The sequence below is a fragment of the Lithobates pipiens genome, unplaced genomic scaffold (assembly GCF_037356315.1).
Source record: "Lithobates pipiens isolate NorthernLeopardFrog02 unplaced genomic scaffold, aLitPip1_a1.2 Scaffold_41, whole genome shotgun sequence".
In the NCBI taxonomy this organism is placed as follows: domain Eukaryota; kingdom Metazoa; phylum Chordata; class Amphibia; order Anura; family Ranidae; genus Lithobates; species Lithobates pipiens.
In genome coordinates this window covers 3,599,954-3,620,273 of record NW_027507861.1, presented here as the reverse complement: position 1 = coordinate 3,620,273, position 20,320 = coordinate 3,599,954, and the positions used below count along the sequence as shown (strand labels likewise).

The 20,320-nt window shown below is 43.9% G+C and overlaps 1 protein-coding gene across 1 annotated transcript; it reads left to right on the top strand.

Annotated features, from left to right (window-relative positions):
• Nucleotides 1-9,550: 9,550 nt before the first annotated feature.
• LOC143956793 (uncharacterized) lies at nt 9,551-18,401 on the top strand. Its single transcript, XM_077466967.1, is given in 3 exon segments — nt 9,551-11,252; nt 11,254-11,810; nt 11,812-18,401. Coding segments are annotated over 3 exon segments (2,163 nt in total). The 5' UTR covers nt 9,551-9,893; the 3' UTR covers nt 12,059-18,401.
• Nucleotides 18,402-20,320: the final 1,919 nt, after the last annotated feature.

Sequence of the window (20,320 nt, the reverse complement as noted above, 5' to 3'; positions counted from 1 at the left end):
CTATATAGTGTGGGGGGGGAGACATTGTCCCTACAGGGCTTGTTGTTCCGCATCTCCATCCCACTGCATTGTAGCTTTATTAGATCCTCCCATCACTGGATATTATATCTACTGTGACCAACATACTGTGACCACAGGGTGCTATTGTGGGTAAGCTCTAGGTTCCCCTGTTCCTGAAGGTTTCAGAGCCCATCGTGAAGGGTGAAGGTTGGGTTTATCTCAGGTAACCCTGCGGCGGGAAGGTAGGTGGATTTTTTCTAAGAAATATATCTTTGGATTTTCTTATGAATTTCTCCTTTAAGTATTTAATGTTGTCATGCCTATGTGTCACCACTGGGGGCTGTATTGAGCCTCACCGCCTTATGTTGGGAACAGCGCTGTGTCAGGAGCCATCACTTCCTCTTCTCCTTCTTCGGCCAAAAAACAGCAGATCCTCCGGTAAGCAAAGGGGCGGACTGGTCTCTCCTCCTGTGCCCCCCTATTTTGAAATGACCCCCTCGGGGGAATCGTATGCCTGGAATCACTCTTTAAAAAAAAAAAAAAAAACACGTGTCATGTCAGCTGTTTGCTGGACATCCAGAGTTTGCCGCTCACGCGGGAAAGCTTTCTTTTGAAAACAAGGGGTGCGTATCAGTGTGGGGTGGCGAGGCTAATGGCATCAAATGCCGGCTATGTGTGGAGGACATTTTTAAAAGAGTACTGTGCGTGTTGCTGCTGGCTGTGGAGGGACACATGAGCAGAGGTGGCTTACTTCAGGTTTGGTGACGCAGGCTTTCCCCCTTTTGACATATTATTACTTTACCAGGCTAGGCATTAATAGTAGCTTTGTAGTGCTGGCCTATAATCTAGAAGTGTACATTCTTTTTGGTAGTGCCTCTGCTTTGTGCTTCAGGCTATGGGTGGAAGAGGGACCAGGAACTCAAAGGGTTCTAGGGGCTTGATGGTTTCACAACAAGCTAAAACCATCTCCAAAATGTCATCCTCCTCTGAGAGTGATACGGCCGGTCAGATTATGCCGTCAGGGGAGACTGTTGTTGCAGCAGCGCTGGACACTTCAGCCCCTAAATATATATCACACAGGAGGTTTTTTTCATCTACCATGTCTAATTTGGAAAAGAAGATTTATGCTATGATCACTCTCCATATTGGGTATAAACATGGCAGATTCCCACCCAGTGCTCAGGACCATCATATTGAGGTGCAAGAGGCAGGGGATCGGGAAGATCTTCCAAGAGATTTGGAAGATACTAGTGTATCTTCTTCCAAGGATCCTAATATAGAGGGAACAGCATCACAGGACAGGTTGCTTGTACACACTCTCTCTAAATTGCTTCGTTCAACCTTTTTTTTTTTTCCGCCTGCAGTGCAGGCTCTTGATGAACCCACCTCTGGTTTGGGGTCACTAAAACTGTCCCCATGTGGGAATGCGTTTCCTATTCATTCATGGCTAAAAAAAACTTATATATTCTAAATGGGAACATCCGGATAAACAGTATTATCCTCCCCAGAGAATTTTCTACACTATATCCTGTGGAGGAAGATTTCTATAAGAAATGGGGGGGGGGGGGGGTTCCAGTAATTGATGCTGCAATCGCCTCAGTGAACAAGAGTCTCGCGTGTCCGGTGGATAATGCGCTGATGTTAGATCCAACAGATAAAAAGTTGTAACTTCTTTCCAAAAGTAATATGTCTTTAGCAAGTTCAGTAGCGCAGCCGGTTCTTTTGCGGCAATTGGTATATCTCAGTCCATTAAGGAACAGTTTGTGGAGATACTTAAAATACTGCCTGATCGGCAGACCCAGCAATGGGCTGGCATATCAGACGCACTATGTCTCACAGTAGATACTATGAAAGATTCTGTCACCCAAGCCTCACGGCTTATGCTAGGACTAGTGCATTCTCGCAGAGTTCTGCGGTTGAAAAATTGGTCAGCTGAAGCACCATGTAAGAAACTCTTGGCCAGTTTCCCCTTTCATGGTGAATAGCTATTTGGGGACGATCTGGATAAATACATCCAAAGGATCTCTAATGGGAAAAGCTCTTTTACCAGTAAAGAAGTTTAAACATTTCTCCTTTTTAAGCGTGCTTCCTCCCTTGTGCCAGGGGCATCAGCCTCTAGGCAGTCTCGACTGCCTCCACCGTCTGGTTCAAGTGGAAGACCCCAAGGGCAGCAGCAGGGTCAAAAGAGGTCTTGGGGCAGAAAGCCCACAAAACAGAATACTAAAGCCACCTTATGAAGGGGCACCCCCGCTCACTCGGGTGGGGGAATGCTCCTGCAATTTTAAATGATCTGGCAGGAACAATGTTAAGACAGATGGGTGGCTTGTGAAAATTGGCAATATTTAACCAAAACAAAACGTCAAAGTCCCTTTATCATACTGCAGCAGCGCTTCCCATATACTGTCCAATATAAATTGTCAGTAGATAATAAAAGATATGAACTGATAAGATAGATGCGTTGTAAAGCTTCCACCAAGGATCACCCGGTGCAATGAAATCTCCCCTGTGGGGATGCACTCACCAAAACGCCAAGCAATTTGCACCTTTAAAGATATTCCACCTTTCACCAGCTCTTTTATCACCATCCACTAGATGTCAGTGTACCGTTTCAATAAGGCTTACATTCTGGCTTCTGATCACAGCTTCTAGGCAGGAGAGACACTGGCCTTTCAAGAAGATCCTGGGATGGGTCAGGGTGCTATACTGACATCTAGTGGATGGTGATAAAGAGCTGGTGAAAGGTGGAATATCTTTAAAGGTGCAAATTGCTTGGCGTTTTGGTGAGTGCATCCCCATAGGGGAGATTTCATTGCACGGGGTGATCCTTGGTGGAAGCTTTACAACGCATCTATCTTATCAGTTCATATCTTTTATTATCTACTGACAATTTTATATTGGACAGTATATGGGAAGCGCTGCTGCAGTATGATAAAGGGGCTTTGACGTTTTTCTTAAAATATTGCCATTTTCACATGTTTTAAAAAAAGCAGCAGCTTCAGATTGGAATATACCTCAGATAGTGTATATACAATTTTCTATAAAGACTAACAGGTTGTGCTCCATAAAGCATGGAGGAGGGTTCATTGTGGGTGGGTGAATAGAACTCTGTAAATTGCTAGATGGGTGGCTTGCTCAATTTCTCTAGGTTACAAACTAAAGTTCAGAGAGTTTCCGTCTCCTCGTTTTCTAAGATCAAACAGTCCCAGGGATCCAGAGAAGAAGTTTCTCTTTGTAGCTCTTTATCATCTCTTATCCCAGCAGGCGATATCCGAGGTTCCCTTGGAGTAACAGGGCACGGGTTATTATTCAAACCTTTTCACGGTTCCAAAACCAAACGGAGAGGTAAGACCCATTCTAGATCTGAATCGGCACTTAAATATCTGATCCTTTTCGCATGGATCAATCCGATCGGTGGTTTCAGTCTTGCAAGGAGGGGAGCTTTCGGCATTGATTGATTGATATCAAGGATGCATATTTCCACGTGCCAATATTTTCAGCTCACCAGAAATTTCTATGCTTCGAGATAGAAAATCATAATTTTCAGTTTGTGGCCCTGCCATTTGGTCTAGCCACCGCACCGTGGGTGTTAAAAAAAAAAAAAAAAATTCTGGCACCTCCTTTAGCCAGATTAAGGGCTCAAAGCATAACGGTCCTAGCCTATCTAGACTATTTTTTTTTTTTTTTTAGTAGATTATTCAGTCTCTGGTCTAAATCAAAGTTTAATCACAGCTGTAAACTACCTGGAATCTCTAGGTTGGATACTCAACCTAGAAAAATCCTTCTTAAAACCATCAAGGAGATTACAGTATTTGGGGCTGGTCATAGATGCCGTACAGAAAAAGTGTTCTTACCCCAGACAAGAATCAGTTCCATTATAGGACTAATTCAACTTGTCAAAGCAAAAAATCCTTCCATTCGGCTGTGCATGAGATTGTTAGGCCTTTGAGGCCATCCCTTACACACAGTTTCACTCAAGACTGCTACAAAACACCATCCTGTTGGTCTGGAACAAGAAGACTCAGGCTTTGGATTTTCCAATACGCTTATCCCCCGATGTACGTCAGAGCCTAAATTGGTGGTTGATCTGCCAGTATCCTGGAAAGTGGTGACAACAGATGCCAGCCTCCTAGGCTAGGGAGCAGTCCTGGAAGAGGATTCTGTCCAGGGGAGATGGTCCAAGTCAGAAAGGACCTTGCCCATCAACATTTTGGAGATTGGGGCAGTACGTCTGGCCCTAGAGTCCTGGATGCTCAGGCTACGGAATTGTCCTGTCAGGATTCAATCTGACAATGCCACGGCTGTGGTTTACATCAATCACTAGGGTGGCACGAGGTGTAGCCCAAAAAGAGTTGAATCATGTTCTAGCCTGGGCAGAAAACAACATTCCTTGCCTATCGGCGATTTTCATTCCAGGAATAGAAAACTGGCAGGCGGACTACTTGAGTCGCCAACAGTTATTTCTGGGGGAATGGTCTCTTCACCCCGACATCTTCCTAGTGATAAGTCAGAGATGGGGTATTCCGGACGTGGACCTGTCCAGATTCATCAACAAAGTCGACAACTTTGTGTCAAGAACGAGGGATCTGCTAGCATTTCAAAACAGACGCATTAGTCTTCCCATGGGATCAATTTTCACTGATCTATTAGTTTTCTCCAGTTCTGCTACTTCCGCGCCTTCTCCGCAGGATCAAGCAAGAACGAAAGGAGGTGATTCTGGTAGCCCCAGTGTGGCCTAGAAGATCTTGGTTGGCCGAGATCATAAAGATGGCGGTATGAGTCCCTTGGACTCTGCCATTATGGCCAGACCTTCTCGCACAAGGTCCGGTATTCCATCCTACCTTACAGACTCTAGAATGTAAGTTTCAATAGCCAAATTTAATTTAAAGAACCGTGGGTTATCCCCCTCAGTAGTGTCTACTTTGGTTAATGCCAGGAAGCCGGCTTCCAGAATCATTTACTACAGAGTCTGGAAGGCATATGTTTCTTGGTGTGGATCCAGGGGTTGGCACTCCAGGAAGTATGTCATAGGTGGGATCCTTGATTTCCTGCAAATGGGATTAGAAATGAAGCTGACCTTGAGTACTATCAAGGGCTGGATATCATCGTCCTTGTCGGTGTTTTTTCAACAGCCTCTTGCGTCTCACTCTCTGGTGCGTAGTTTTATTCAGGGGGTAACACGGATTAATCCCCTATCAAGACACCTCTAAATCCTTGGGATTTAAATGTTGGTCTTATCGGCTTTACAAAATCAGCCTTTTGAGCCTTTTACGAGAAATTCCCTTGGTTCTTTTGACAAGAAAAATAATCTTTTTGTTTGCCATTTCTTCTGCTAGAAGAGTATCAGAACTAGCAGCTCTGTCTTGTAAAGAGCCTTATTTGATCATGCATAAGGATGAGGTGGTTCTGCATCCTCATCCTGAATTCATACCAAAGGTGGTGACAGGTTTTCATTTAAACCAAGATATATTATTCTAACTTCTTACTTCCCAGAGCCTCAATCTAGGGAAGAGAAGGCACTACATTCCCTTGACGTAGTAAAAGCGATCAGAGTCTATTTAAAAGCGACCGCTCAAGTTCGCAAAACGGATGTTTTTTGTTTGTACTGCCAGAAGGTCCAAAAAGGGGACAGGCAGCATCAAAATCTACTATTTCCAAATGGATTCGTCAAGTGATTGTTCAAGAATATGGCTTAAGGAAGAAAATTCCTCCTTTTCATGTTAAAGCGCACTCAACCAGGGCGGTTAGTGCCTCTTGGGTGGTGCATCATCAGGCCTCTATGGCTCAGATCTATAAGGCCGGAACTTGGTCTTCAGTTCATACATTTACCAGATTTTATCAAATCGATGTTAAAGGTTATGAGGACATTGCCTTTGGGCGTAGTGTCTTGCAGGCTGCAGTATGAGTCCTCTGGCCTCGTTTTTTGTTGTCTTCCCCCCCCCCCCCCCCCTTCAGTTGCCATTGTTATGAGACATCCCACATAGTAACTACTATGGCTCTGTGTCCTCTGATGTATGAAAAGAAACCAGGATTTTTAAAACCGCTTACCTGTAAAATAATTTTCTTTGATGTACATCAGGGGACACAGAGGTCCCTCCCTTCTTGGTAAACACTTGTATTGCTTGGCTACAAAACTGAGGTACTCCCAGTAGAGGGAGGTGCTATCTATGGAGTACACTTCTGGTCTTAGGGCGTGCCAGTGTCCATCACCTATTGATGGCCTATTAACCCACATAGTAACTACTATGGCACTGTGTCCCCTGATGTACATCAAAGAAAAAGATTTTACAGGTAAGCTGTTTTAAAATCCTGTTTTTTTTTTATTTTTTTTTTCCTGCACTGACAAGCGTTTGAAACCTGGCCAGTATCTTTTATTCAGGTACGATGCTCCTTATGTTTGTACTGAATTCTCTAGTCATTGAGTTAGAATTTCTGGAGCTATGGGATGGTCATTTTTTGGTCCCCTTGGTGGCCCCACTCTGCGGGTTTATTCCTTCACACTTCCCTAACTTTGGCACATACTGGGTGGTTGGGTCTTTTAGGTCATATAGGTGCTTCATGATTATAATATATGTACAGTATATGTATATTTTTCTAGATCATTTTGATACTTTTTATAGACCTGACTGCTCCTGAGGAAGTGGGTTTATTCCATGAAATGCATCAGTCCATATAAGATCGGAACGTGTCTATTAGAGGTCGACCGGCATGGGTTTTTCTCTGACCGATGCCAATATTTAGAAATTGTGGCGGCCGATATATAATGCTGATTTTATTTATTTTTTGCCAATATGTTAGGCCATTTTTTATTTTTTATTTTTTTCCCCCCTTCATCTCATAAAATCTAACAGACCCCTTTCACACTGGGGCATTTTTCAGGCGCTTTTGGGCTATAAATAGCGCCCGCAAACCGCTCCCCTGCAGTCTGTGTGGAAGCCCCGAGTGCTCTCACACTGAGGCGATGCGCTGGCAGGATGTTAAAAAAAAAGAAAAAAAAAAAAGTCAAGTGATCCTCACTGAGCAAGTGGATATCCGTGTGAAAGGACCCTAAGGCCGCGTACACACGGGCGGACTGTTCGCCCAACTAAGTTTCTCAAACAGTTTGAGAAACAGTCCGCTCAAAATTTGCATGAGCGGACTTGACCACACACGACGAACGAACAGTCCGCTGAAACCTAGCGCGATGACGTATACGGCACGTACGACGGGACGAGAAATTCGACGTCCAATACACTGCAATGCAACCTTCGCCGTGGAAATCCTTTCTGAGCATGCGCGAAACTTAGTTTGTCGAACAAGCCTACACACGGGTGGACTGTTCGCTGAAACCAAGTTTCGGCGGACTGTCTAACGGGAATTCCGAAAAACTTTGTTCGTCAGACTGTCCGCTGAAACTGTCCGCTGAAGCCCACACGCGAGCGGACTGTCCGCTGAAACACTGTTCAGCGAACAAAGTTGGGCGAACAGTCCGCCCGTGTGTACGCGGCCTAAGGCCTCATGCACACGAGACGCAGGTGAAAACTCTGTTAAAAAAAAAAGCTGAAACGCACGTTTAGAAAAGCGCATTTTGCCGCGTTTGCATGCCGCGTTTAGCTGTGTTTAGCCGCGTTTTGCATTTTATAAGCGTTTATAAAGATAACATCATGTAGACCCTCCCCAAGCTCTCAAAGCATGTGGTTTTTTTTTTTTTTTTTTTTAACTACTTCTGCTATTTTGATCAGAGTGAGCAGCAGCAGCATAGAGAACAGTTGTACACTTGCATTTGCCTCTTTCTGTGGTATATATTTTGAAATGGATCCCATATTGAATATATGTCAGGAAATGCTCCTGATGTTGCTCTTGATGAGACAGCAACGTCCAGAGTCAGAGCTCGTCGATATTGGACCCATCCATTGATGGGACAGCGAATGTCTGGTGGATATTTCACAAACATGTATGTGCAGCTGCGTACCTACCCTGCGTACCTACCCTGCGTACCTACCCCGACAAGTCTGGTTACAAAATGTCATTCTCTGATGCAGAAAAGTACATGACATTTTGCGACCTGACTTTGGGGCCCCCTATCTCGGGGTCACTTGGTGATAGGAAATTTGGATATGTTGTAGGGCTAGTTCCACAGTGTCTGCATACCGAATTTGGGGTTCCTGACAATAAGTGGCCCCAAGATATGGGCCCCCAAATTCAGGTCGCAAAATGTCATTCTCCGATCATATTTCTGAGTTTTCAGGTCCAAAAAATTGGGTTCCTTTAAAAACCGCTTATAAACGTAAACGCGGGTGCCGCGCTTGGCCGCGTTTTGCGTCTGAAACGTGGAAATTTTCTGAACGCATTTTTTTTGCTTCTGGAAAAGCTAGATTAAACGCAACTGCATAAAAACGGCAAAAAAACAAGACACTGTGCATGGACACATAGGATAACATTGAATGAGTTCAGGGGCAGTTGAAAAAAAGTGTCCAACTGCATCTGAACACGCGTTTAACAGCGTCTCGTGTGCATGAGGCCTTTTGCCGGCCATACACGGTTCGAATTTCGAAAGAATTTTCTTTCGAAAATCGTATCTAAGAATTTTCGAATGAATTTCGCACCATTAGTGGGCTGCAGCAACAGCCGATTTTCGTGCGGAAATAAAATTTGAGGAATCGGACATGTTGGAAATTTTTAGAAAAACTAACAATTTTCTAATCAATGATGGGAGAATCGTGCGAGAAACGTAATAAGAAAAGAAAATGTACGGAGATGAAAGAAAATTTACGGAGAGAAAAGAAGATTCCCAGCTAAGAAAATTCTTTTCTGTAGCAACATGAGGTGAAATTGAAGGCTTGGTAAATCAATGGTGGCGTCATCGGATCACAAAAAAAACGAATTTTCTGATTTTGAAAAGAAAATTCCTTTGAAATTCGACCGTGTATGGCCTGCATTAGTCTTTAAATGGTTAAACTGAGAACTCATACACACAGAGCTCAGTTCATTCCTAAGTGTAAACATTGTATCTCTTTGCTCTTTTCTTGGCAGACTGCCCAGAGAGGAAACCAGTCGCTTCACTGAAGACTCAGGCAACTTGCATTGACTTGCAACTTGCAAAAAATGCCAAATATCGGGCCGATATTTATCGGTCGACCTCTAGTGTCTATGCTATCATAGAATGTTTTTTATTAAATTTGTTTACAATAAAATAAATATATTTTATGTGACAGTTGTTCTTCAAAAATCCCATCCTTCACACTACAAATTTGTATTTTACATCTACAATGTATGAATTTATTAGATGTACCTACAAATCGAATCCAAGCACTTTCACCCATCGCTATGCAGCACAATGCTTTGAATTATAAAAAAAAAAAAAAAAAAGTATCAGATTCTCCTGAAAAATATTGTAGACTGTCAATTTTACCAGCCGATGAAATAATATAGCGTCCTCAGTAAAATAAAATCGAAATATTTAAACGTGTATAATATTGTACATATTCTTCTATATATTAGATATTTTAATGATTGTAAATATAGAAATCAATATTATTTAGCCCTCTAATATTTTCTCATATTTTCTGTACAGGTGGATTGATGAAGTTTTCAGTCGTGTTGATCTTCTTCATACAACTAAGTCACATGTGAAATGAGCCATATGGGTGTCTTATGTGACTGAAAGTCTTAATTGCCATTCACTGAAGGATTCACACAGGACTCAAGACATATCCATTTTCAAAGTGTTACAAATGTTTTGGTAACACTTCAACACTGACCCAGCCTCCGAGGACAACAGAAGAGAAGTAATTTCTGTGTTCTTGAAGAGACAATGGCTTTACAGTGAAGTCCAACCCATGCATAGATAAGGAGTAATTTTTAGTAGCTTTTTTTTTTTTGTTTTGTTTTGTTTGGAATGTGACAAAGATTTTACAATGGAGGCAAAACGTATTGCACACCAGAAAGCTCACACTGGCGAAAGACCTTTTCAGTGTTCTGAATGTGACAAAGCTTTTAAAGGGAAGTCTGACCTTATCAGACACGAGATGATTCACACTGGAGAGAAGCCACATCAATGTTCTTATTGTTGTAAAGCTTTTAAATTGAAGGGACAGCTTACCACCCATACAAGGATTCACACCGGGGAGAAGCCATATCAGTGTTCTGAATGTGACAAAGCTTTTAAAGGGAAGTCTGACCTTATCAGACACGAGATGATTCACACTGGAGAGAAGCCACATCAATGTTCTTATTGTTGTAAAGCTTTTATATCGAAGGGACAGCTTACCACCCATACAAGGATTCACACCGGGGAGAAGCCATATCAGTGTTCTGAATGTGACAAAGCTTTTAAAGGAAAGTCAGAACTTAACATACACCAGAGGGTTCATACTGGAGAGAGGCCATATCAATGTTCTGAATGTGGAAAAGGTTTTACACATAAGGAAAACCTCACCAGACACCAGAGGGGTCACACTGGAGAGAGGCCATATCCGTGTTCTGAATGTGGCAAAGCTTTTACAACAACGACCGAGCTTATCACACACCAGAGGATTCACACTGGAGAGAAGCCATATAAGTGTTCTAAATGTGATAAAGCTTTTAAAGGAAAGTCAGAACTTAACATACACCAGAGGGTTCATACTGGAGAGAGGCCATATCCGTGTTCTGAATGTGGCAAAGCTTTTACAACAACGACCGAGCTTATCATACACCAGAGGATTCACACCGGGGAGAAGCCATATCAGTGTTCTGAATGTGACAAAGCTTTTAAAGGAAAGTCAGAACTTAACATACACCAGAGGGTTCATACTGGAGAGAGGCCATATCAATGTTCTGAATGTGGAAAAGGTTTTACACATAAGGAAAACCTCACCAGACACCAGAGGGGTCACACTGGAGAGAGGCCATATCCGTGTTCTGAATGTGGCAAAGCTTTTACAACAACGACCGAGCTTATCATACACCAGAGGATTCACACTGGAGAGAAGCCATATAAGTGTTCTAAATGTGATAAAGCTTTTACACGGAAGGAACACCTTACGAAACACACGAGGGTCCACACTGGAGAGAAGTCGCATCAATGTCCTGAATGTGGAAAAATGTTTGGAGATAATGTAAATCTTAGGACACACCACAAGATTCACACTGGAGAGAAGCCATATCAGTGTTCTGAATGTGGCAAAGCTTTTCAAGGGAATTCAGATCTTATCATACACCAGAGGATTCACACTGGGGAGAGGCCATATGAGTGCTCCAAATGTGACAAAGCTTTCAAAAGTAAAGTGGAGCTTTTACAAACATGAGAAGATTCACACTGAAGAGAAGCCATATCAATGTCCTGAATGTGGAAAAAAATTTGCACATGGGTCATACCTTATTGCACACCAGGTGATTCATACTGGACAGAAGTTGTATCAGTGCTCCGAATGCGACAAAGCTTTTACGTTTTATTCAAACCTTCTTAGACACCAGAAGACTCACACTGGAGAAAAGCCACATAAGTGTTCTAAATGTGACAAAGCTTTTAAAACCAAGCAGGAGCTTATCATGCATCAGAGGATTCACACTGGAGAGAAGCCTTATCAATGTTCAGAATGTGATAAAGCTTTTACAAGTAGGAACAACCTTATCATACACCAGAGGATTCACACCGGAGAGAAGCCTTATCAGTGTTCTGAATGTGACAAAGCTTTTAAAAGCAAGATGGAGCTTATCAAACACGAAAGGGTTCACTCTGGAGAGAAGCCATATCAATGTTCAGAATGTGATAAAGCTTTTACAAATAAAGACAGCATTATCAGACACCAGAGGATTCACACCGGAGAGAAGCCATATCAGTGTTCTGAATGTGACAGCTTTTAAAAGCAGGCAGGAGCTTACCACACATGGTAGGATTCACACTGGAGAGAAGCCACATGAATGTCCCGAATGTGGAAAAAAGGTTGCACACAGGGCAAACCTTATCAAACACCAGAAGATTCACACTCTAGAGAAGCCATATCAGTGTTCTGAATGTGACAAAGCTTTTAGACAGAAGTCCAATCTTATCGCACACCAGAGGGTTCACAAGCTTCAGCTGCAGGGAGGAAACTTTTAATGAAGAGGGGAAGTTAAAGGGGTAACAAGCTAAACTATAATGGAAGAGTTACAAGTATTTCATTAGTTTCACACCTCCATGTCATCTCACAAGCTAGTATAAAAAAGTGAAAAGGTATTCTATGCTACTTTGAAACACAACCTAAAGTCTGAGCAAGCAGAAATGTAATGGACAAATGTATTGAGTTTATGTCCATCAGGCGCACACTTAAAGTCCTTTTTTATTTTATTTTACCTTTTGACAGTTTTTTTTCATATGATCATCAATGACTGAACTATGTTTACTCACAATTCTCATATTTTTTGGAGCTTTGACTGAACATGTAATGCATATCCATGATTCACTAACTGAGCTGTGTTTTCTTCTTTGCCAAGTCTCTGAAGCCTACATGGGAGAGTCCATTCCAGGTTCTGATGACTATTGCTATATCAGTAAATTTTGAGGGCTTCAGTTAAGCCTGCCTTGTCCACACCTCCAATTACACGTTCCACATGCCCTCCCATGATCCATACCGCCTGTTCACATTCTGCCTTCTCTCATGGATGACAGCTTTGCATGAAAGTTTGTGGTTGGGACACCAGCCACGGAGAAGTCTCTGCTCAGTGATAAAGCAAATAGCTAATCTGGCATAGGCCTTCCAACAGCGAGTTACTGCTGTTTTATGAGATGTGTTCAACAGTACCACTTAATCCCATCTGGCCACTTGCATTTCATCCAGTTCTGCCACAAGTCTAAGGGATTCCATTAAGTGTAGATTGGATGTCCTTATTATCTTGTTTCTCTGATCAGCTATTGTTCATCTCCAGAGAACAATCACACTACACCTGCAAAAGTTCTGAACTACAAAGTGGGGGATGAAAAGTCCTCTGATTGGGGTTCTCTTTATTGACCCTGCGTGGACAGGTCTCTTTATTGAGTAAACATTGTTTGAAGAACACTTTTTGACCCTGGAAATGTTAAAATTTTGTAACTGAAGTATAACTATGGGCAAAATCAATAATTGCATAAATTGTACAATCTGTCATTATCCACTTTAGTCCCCGGGGCCTTTATCTCCGTGTGCCCTTTTTAGTCCCAGAGCTTTTTATTTTTGTTTTTGGCATTTGTTTATGTTCTTCATACTGTACCTTTTTTTAATGTTTGTAGTTTACTCAAATGTTTTATGCATCTTTTTTTTTGGGACAGATGGCTTTTAATTTTGTAGGGAATTTTGGATTCCTATATTGTTGTTCCATTGTTTTTTGAGGAATAAATAGTAAAAAAAAATAAGCATTTTCTTGTAATTTATCCCAATGCGGCATTTATGTCATTTGTGCACACCCATATTTTTACTCCAAAATATAAACAACAATGTCTGTTGAGTAAAATAATGTCATGGTGACTTCTGGGTCCGGCGCCGCATGGAGTAGCTGGGTCTCCACTCAGCTCCCACCCGGCGATCCAAAAATCAGCATTTAAAATCAGCCCGACCCTCCTACGCCGGAAGGCTTGCTGGGTGCCCCCCGGGATCATTCCCTACCTATGAACACTTTTTTTTGCTCGTTCATCCGCTTCACCACGGGCAGCCTGCCACAAAATCGAGGCCCCGGTCGTGGCCTACACGGACCACGCCATCTGTTCTGAGGCCTGCTAAGACTCCTGGTCCCCTCCGCTGCCGTCCGCAGCCTTAATGGATACCCTCCTATCCTCCTGGCCTCCGCAAGTGCACAGAAAACCTCCGAATTGATGAACGGACCACTCCATCCAGCCGGCCTGCTTTCTAAATCGAGGCCCCGGTCACGGCCTGCTCGGAACACGCCATCCTCTCCAAGGCCTGGCTGTGACACCTGGTCCCCTCCGCTGCCACGCACTGCCTCATCGGATGCCCTTCATGTCCTCCTGGCATCCGCAAGTGACCCAAAAATCGCTGATTTGACGAGCGGACTACTCCATTTATCCGGCCGGCCTGCTCTCAAAGTTGAGGCCCCGGTTGCAGCCTGTACGGCACGTTCCAGTCGGATCTCAGGCTGGTAAAACCTTCTGGAGCCCTCAGTTACGCCCCGCTGAGTGCCCTGCATACCCTCCTGCTGCCCTCACCAAGATCTACGACCGCCGTGCATACCACTCGGGCTCCCAGGCCACAAATTGAGGCCCTGGTTGTGGCCTCCACGGACCCCACCAACCACATCCATGGCCTGGAAACACTAAGTGGGTGTTCCTCCTGCGGTCAGCTGCCCCATCAGGTACACATCCACCCACTAACTGCACGGCCGGGCAATTGATCAAGGGCCACCTCATGGAGGGCTACTTCCTCAGTCAAGGAACCCGAACTTAAGGCTCCTGATCTCGGCCTTCCTGAAAGGCCTCCAATCACAGATACGGCTCACACCTCTCGGGCACATCTAGCCCCCAGCAGCCTCTCCTGAAACCCCGCTGGTGTTGAACAAACTGACTGGAGCAGAGCACACGGTCAGACCCCCTGTGTACGGCTGCAGTGCCCCCCCCAGCCCTACCGCTACTCCGGGCTCCACTATCAGCCTTCCACCCCAGCAGCAACCAAAGGCCCACCGAAAGGTGATCGTTCATCATTCAGCACCTTGCACCACCCAGGGGCCCCCCCTCTTTTCATCTATGGACCGCTTTGTGGAGAAGACTGGTCTGCAGACCCACACGATCGCATCTACACCTCCGGTCCAACCTACACTCGAGACCCCGGATATGATCTCTCAAAACATAATGGCGGACTTACCGGCTATGACGGTAAGTTCCCACAATCCCACCCCCTCCACGCTCCACGCTTCTCTCCTCCCGCCTGTTGCTCTACCAGCTCAAACTCTGGGGGACAGTAATACTGATCGGATAGCTCAGATGGTGGCTTCCCTCCTGTCCCCCAGGATAACGGCCTCGGTGGAAAAAGCGGCAGATGCGGGAATGAGACAGATCAAAGCTCAACTAGGGGAACACTCCACGAGAATAGATGAAGTTGAACATCGGCTGTCCAGTCTGGGGGAAGAAGTCTACTAGGAGCAAGCCGCCGAACAAGCTCAAGACAAAATGAACCAATATATCCTCCAAAAACTGGACGACTTGGAAAACAGGTCCAGACAGGGTAATCTGAGATTTGTGGGGGTACCTGAATCTTTACAAACATCCGACCTAATGGATTTCTGTGCCAGATGCATTCCAGAAGCGCTGGGTCTCCCCGGCCCTTGCAAGGTTGAATGAGCTCACCGCATGGGGGCTGCCACTCCTGTTCGCAAGTCACACCGACCGATTATGAACGTGAAAGGGCTTAGGTCCCCTGTCAAGAGACTAAAAATTCTTTGCCACCTGAAGAGACTTAAAACTGACATAGCCTTACTCCAGGAAACCCACCTTACCCCCCCTGACTTTCACCGCATGAAAAAACTTTGGGTGGGCACTGTCCTGGGCTCCGGTGTGTTTTCCCAAAAAGCGCGAGTTCTCGTTCTCATCCATAAGAATCTTCCCTGTGAAATTTTACAGGTGGACACGGACAGCGAGGGCCGTTTTATATCCGTTCACTTAAAAATAGGGTCTAGAGAAATGATGTTGTCCTGTATTTATGCCCCAAACGACCCCGGTAAAAAAATTCCATCACCCAAAAGACCGAGAATACACCTTTTACTCCAACCCGCACAACATTTTCACCAGAATTGCTTACATCTTTTGCACAGACACCCTTGTACCGTAGCTCTCAGATGCTGATATTCACGATAACGCTATCTCAGATCACGCGCCCATCTCCACATCACTGGAAACTCCTGACTTGCATCCCTCAATGCTCCCATCTCCCTGACCGAAATTTAGATGGGCATTAAATATCCAGCTCCCTCTAAAGCACCGTGCCCGGACGGGTTCATGGGGGGATTCTACAAGACCCTATCCTCCATCATTGAACCGGCTCTTTATGCTGTCTATAATACCATCTGAGCAGGGGACCCTTAGTTACCGACCGGCAACCAGGCCATCATTAAAATACTTCCAAAAAAATGCAAAGATCCCCAAGAACCTTGCTCATACAGACCCATTTCTCTCTTAAATTTGGATGTAAAATTGCTTCTAAAAAATAGTAGCTTCTAGACTGGCCATCATCATCCCCTCCCTGATACATCCAGCCCAATCCGGCTTTGTTAAAGGTAGAACGGCCACCATGAACATACGCAAGGTTATGACTGCCCTAGAACATGCAAAAACTTTGCCGGGGGAGGATCACGCCATCATCACCTTGGACGCAGAAAACAGCTTTTGATAACGTCAGTTTTGACTGGCTCTCTTTGGCACTTTCTAAAAGGGGATTCTCTGGCCCTTTTGCTCACCTCCTGCGGCCCGGTTGGTGGTGGCTTGGCCTCCTCTCGGATGAATTCCATCTCTATATCACAACTCTCCCATTACTCTAATTACTCTTTTTGGAATTGTCAATGGTTCACCCCTACTCCCTGGTGGCCCTCCTCCACTGCAAATCGAAATCTATTCCCCCCCTACAACACAATCTTCTCCTCAGACACAGCCATTACTTGAAGGGAAGTGAGGAAAACACTCAAACTGTCTCCCTTTACATCCAGATATCATCCGATACATGGTCACCCGAGCTTACCGCCAGGGATGGAGCATAAGCAGTTCCTTGATTGGCATCAAAAAGGTCTAAGAAATTTCTCCTCTCTGTGTAACATGGAATCAGGTCGCCCCTTTCCCTTCTCTGAGGTTGCTGAAACCTTCTCCCTCCCTCTTTCACATGCGTTCCACCATGCCCAATGTATCAGTTTTTTGAGGGACTCCTGCAGCGATGAACACAAAAGATTTCGGCCTTCTTTTCTGGATCAGCTACTCCAAAGTGCCACATACAAAATCTCAGACATCTACAAACCGCTCTTATTGAAATCCACCACTCCGATTGCCTCATCATCGGTTGCTAACTGGGCTAAAGATTTCCCAGATCCAGACTTAGTGGATAAACTTCTATCTGGCTACAATAAAACGCATCTGCTGATCCCCAATGAGATTTGGAGCGAAACCCAGCTAAAAATACTGCACCTAGCTTACATACCATTACTCTCTGAGAAGAAGGTCGCAGGTGCTTCTACCTGTCCTATGTGTCGTCAACCAAAACCATCTCTATCCCACCGTTTCTGGGGCTGCACCTTTATCTCCTCCTTGTGGGATCAGGTCATGAAATTCATCTTTGAAATAACATTGCAGACATTACCTAAGGACCCTTTTCTACTCATCTTCGGCTACTGGGACAACCATCTGTTGGCGTGGTCCCCCCTCATCCCACCCCGGTACCAAAGCCTGGGCCTTGACTGTTCTTTTAAAAGCCCGACGGTTGATCTTAAAACACTGGACATCTCCTTGCTGTCCACCGATACCGCTTCTCAAAAGGGAACTCCTGCATCTGCTCCACAAGGAAAAACTCAACACCGATCTCAATCATGCGAAGTCCAGACAACGTTTCTAATCTAAATGGTGGGCTTTCATGAATTCGACCCTCTCAAGCGAAGAAGCTTCAAACTTTGAAAACTTCTCTTTCTCCTACTATGCTCCCCTTACCTATCCTCCTGAAGAAGCTGATGACCCACTCATCGACCCTTCCACTGAGGAAACAGCCGCCTCCGTCGTTCAACATCTCCCTCAACATACTTACCCCGTCTCGCCTCTGTCAAACTCATCCGATTCAACGATGCATCGGAAACATCAATCCGAGTCTGTCTCTGTATCTATCTCGGCCTCCTAACCAGAATATGAGAAAAGGCAATTTCATCTTTGACTCCTTCACAGTGCGTCTACAAAAACTTATGAACAACACTGTACCCCCCCCCCCCTTTCCCTTTTATATTTTTATTTTATTTTCTTTCTGTGGTACCGCTTATAGCTCACAAGGTTCCTTACTCCAGATCCATCCAGTTTTGGTGTCATGGCAGTTATGTTTTGAGATACCGTTCATTTTCTCTTTTACTAATCTCAGTTCCATGTACACATCTGTTATGTTTTTCTTTTTTCTAAGTGCCTAGACTGTTGTGCTCTATCTATATATATATATATATATATATATATATTACCCTGAGAAAAACAAGAAGGATATCTTTTGTTGTAACGTCTTAACTGATTACGTGTACCACCTTTGCTTCAATAAATTCTATTTAAAAAAAAAAATAAATATATATATATACATATACATAATGTCACATTGGTGGAATGTTTATGTAATCAAGGCAAAAGGTAAAGCTCAAGGTGAATGTCTGCAATTTACTTTTGCATAGCTTTATTCCACTTTTCTACACTACATCGTGATGCACACAATGTTTATGTAAATTGTTATTGTAACATTAAAATTTATGTTACAGCCTCTTTATTTAAAATTGAATTATTTCTTTTTTATTGTTAAAATACAGAATGACAGGCTGAGGTCACAGGTCGTCTTCTTTGGCTGCCATCTTGGATACTAGCTAGAGCTTTCTGCCAGCTGGTGATATACATTACTTCATGGCCACGCACCTTACCAGAATGATAGACTGGACCTGCCATGCAGATAATAAAGATTGTGTGGCATTGGAAAACTGCATAGACCCCATACCAGTATCACATTCACCATGGATCCTGTGGGATTTATGCCCTAAACAGTTAAAACAACACCCCATTATAGGGGCGACACTAAAAACCTCTACAAACAGTGATTCACACAACAGGCCTGACCACTTCTCCTAGCCCAGTGATGGCGAACCTTGGCACCCCAGGTGTTTTGGAACTACATTTCCCATGATGCTCACCTACACTGCAGAGTGCAGGAGCATCATGGGATATGTAGTTCCAAAACATCTGGGGTGCCAAGGTTCGCCATCACTGTCCTAGCCCATTAACGGCTAACCCAGATTTTCTACTGGGCATGGGCAAACCCCTGCGACACTTCACATACAGAAATTCACCACTTTTAGCTACACACTGTCTTGAAGGCAACACAATTAAATCAATATCAAAACTACAAGAAGAATTTTCAAGGGCGGCACAGTGGTGTAGTGGTTAGCACTCTTGCCTAGCAGTAAAAAGGGTCACTGGTTTGTATCCCAACCATGACACTACCTGCCTTGAGTTTGCATGTTCTCCCTGTGACTGCGTGGGTTTCCTTTGGGTACTCCGGTTTCCTCCCACACTCCAAAGACATGCAGGTAGGTTAATTGGCTTCTGTCCAAAATTGGCCCTAGTATATGAATGGAGACCTTGGATTGTGGGCTCCTTGAGGGTCGGGACCGATGTGAGTGTGCAATGTACAGGGATAGGGACAATTGTAGACACTCACTCAGGTTGAACTGGATGGACTGGTGTCTTTATTCAACCTTACTAACTATGCAATTAGGCTAAAAAAAATTCTAGGCCAATGGACATACCGACAAATACATGACTAAATCATGAGATCACAGAGGCAGAAACATTTTGCAAGATCTTTAACACCATTTGAGATTGTCTGTCTGTTTCTTGGCCAACACATCTACGAAAAATATTTCTCTTAAATATGCTTGGTTGCAATCCTCAAACCTTCAGGAACCAAATAAAAATAAGATATTTTGAGAAACGGGTCCTTTACGAAGGATCAGTGGTTACAAGCATGTATATTTGCTCATAAGTGTGCAATTAGCACTCAATTACAAGAAACATCTTTTAAGCTTTTAACAAATTGGTACAATACGCCAATCAAATGACATAAGTGGTTCCCCCACGGTTTCGGACCTCTGTTCCGGACAAAGGCACATTACAACACATATGGTGGGACTGTGATCTAATTCAACCTTTCTGGAATCAAGTAACTGGAATTACAAAACAAATGACAGATACCGAGATTCAATTGGACGCAGCGTGTTGTTTATTACATATTATGAACTTTTCACTGAAAAGATATAAAAAAAAATTCTTACTTACTGCCACAAAAGCGGTAATACCTAGACATTGGAGAAATGCCACTGCCCCCCTCAATCAAAGAATGGCTAGAAGAGGTACATCCTCTTTACAAAATGGAGAAAATTAGGGCGATAGCACATGAAAACATAGACACGTTTAATGATACATGGCAACCCTGGATCATCTTCAAACATTCCACTACAAACCTGAAGAGAGATTACTGCATCTGTAGGACCAGGAACATCCCGGTTCAAATACACCCAGACCAGATACCCCGACTGCAGCAATGTGCCCCCTCTGTGTCCTCCTCCTGTGGGCTCTTCTCTGTCCAGGCACAGATAAATCCATTGTGGGGCCTAATATCCTGAATATTGA